The 378-nt window shown below is 30.7% G+C and overlaps 1 protein-coding gene across 1 annotated transcript in view; it reads right to left on the minus strand.

The window, feature by feature from the left end:
- Positions 1-378, minus strand: part of LOC107484306 (beta-glucuronosyltransferase GlcAT14C) — an 8,768-nt gene that overhangs the window by 1,293 nt on the left and 7,097 nt on the right. Inside the window, exons 2-3 of the mRNA XM_016104918.3 lie at positions 366-378; positions 172-287 (exon numbers count right to left, since the gene is read on the minus strand). The exon at positions 366-378 is cut by the window's right edge and continues 78 nt beyond it. Of these exons, the coding sequence (XP_015960404.1) occupies positions 172-287; positions 366-378 (129 nt within the window). The remainder of the gene's footprint in view (positions 1-171; positions 288-365) is intronic.

The raw sequence follows: 378 nt of genomic DNA on the forward strand, positions 1-378 counted from the left end.
ATTTTTTTTTTTGCCAAAAGAACACATCCAACTGCACTAAATAAGGTGATTTAACACAATGCATCTAATAGGATTATTAATCACAAAACCCTCTATTGTCTTGTAGACATATTAATCTACTATCAGTTCCAAGGCACAATGACAAAATTATGCATCAAAGAGAATAAATACCTGTGAATAACTTGAATGAATTTGGGACTGATCTTTTCTCTTTAGCATAAAAGAGACCAGATTTTTTAGAATGATACAACCCTGGATCTATGATTATAGGCTTTGCTCTCTGATACCTGCAATCATCATTACATTTCTACAAAGTTTACAATTAACACGACTAGGTGTAGCAACAAACTAAAACAATATCAAACATAAAATAATATG

This window comes from Arachis duranensis, chromosome 4, assembly GCF_000817695.3.
Source record: "Arachis duranensis cultivar V14167 chromosome 4, aradu.V14167.gnm2.J7QH, whole genome shotgun sequence".
Lineage (NCBI taxonomy): Eukaryota > Viridiplantae > Streptophyta > Magnoliopsida > Fabales > Fabaceae > Arachis > Arachis duranensis.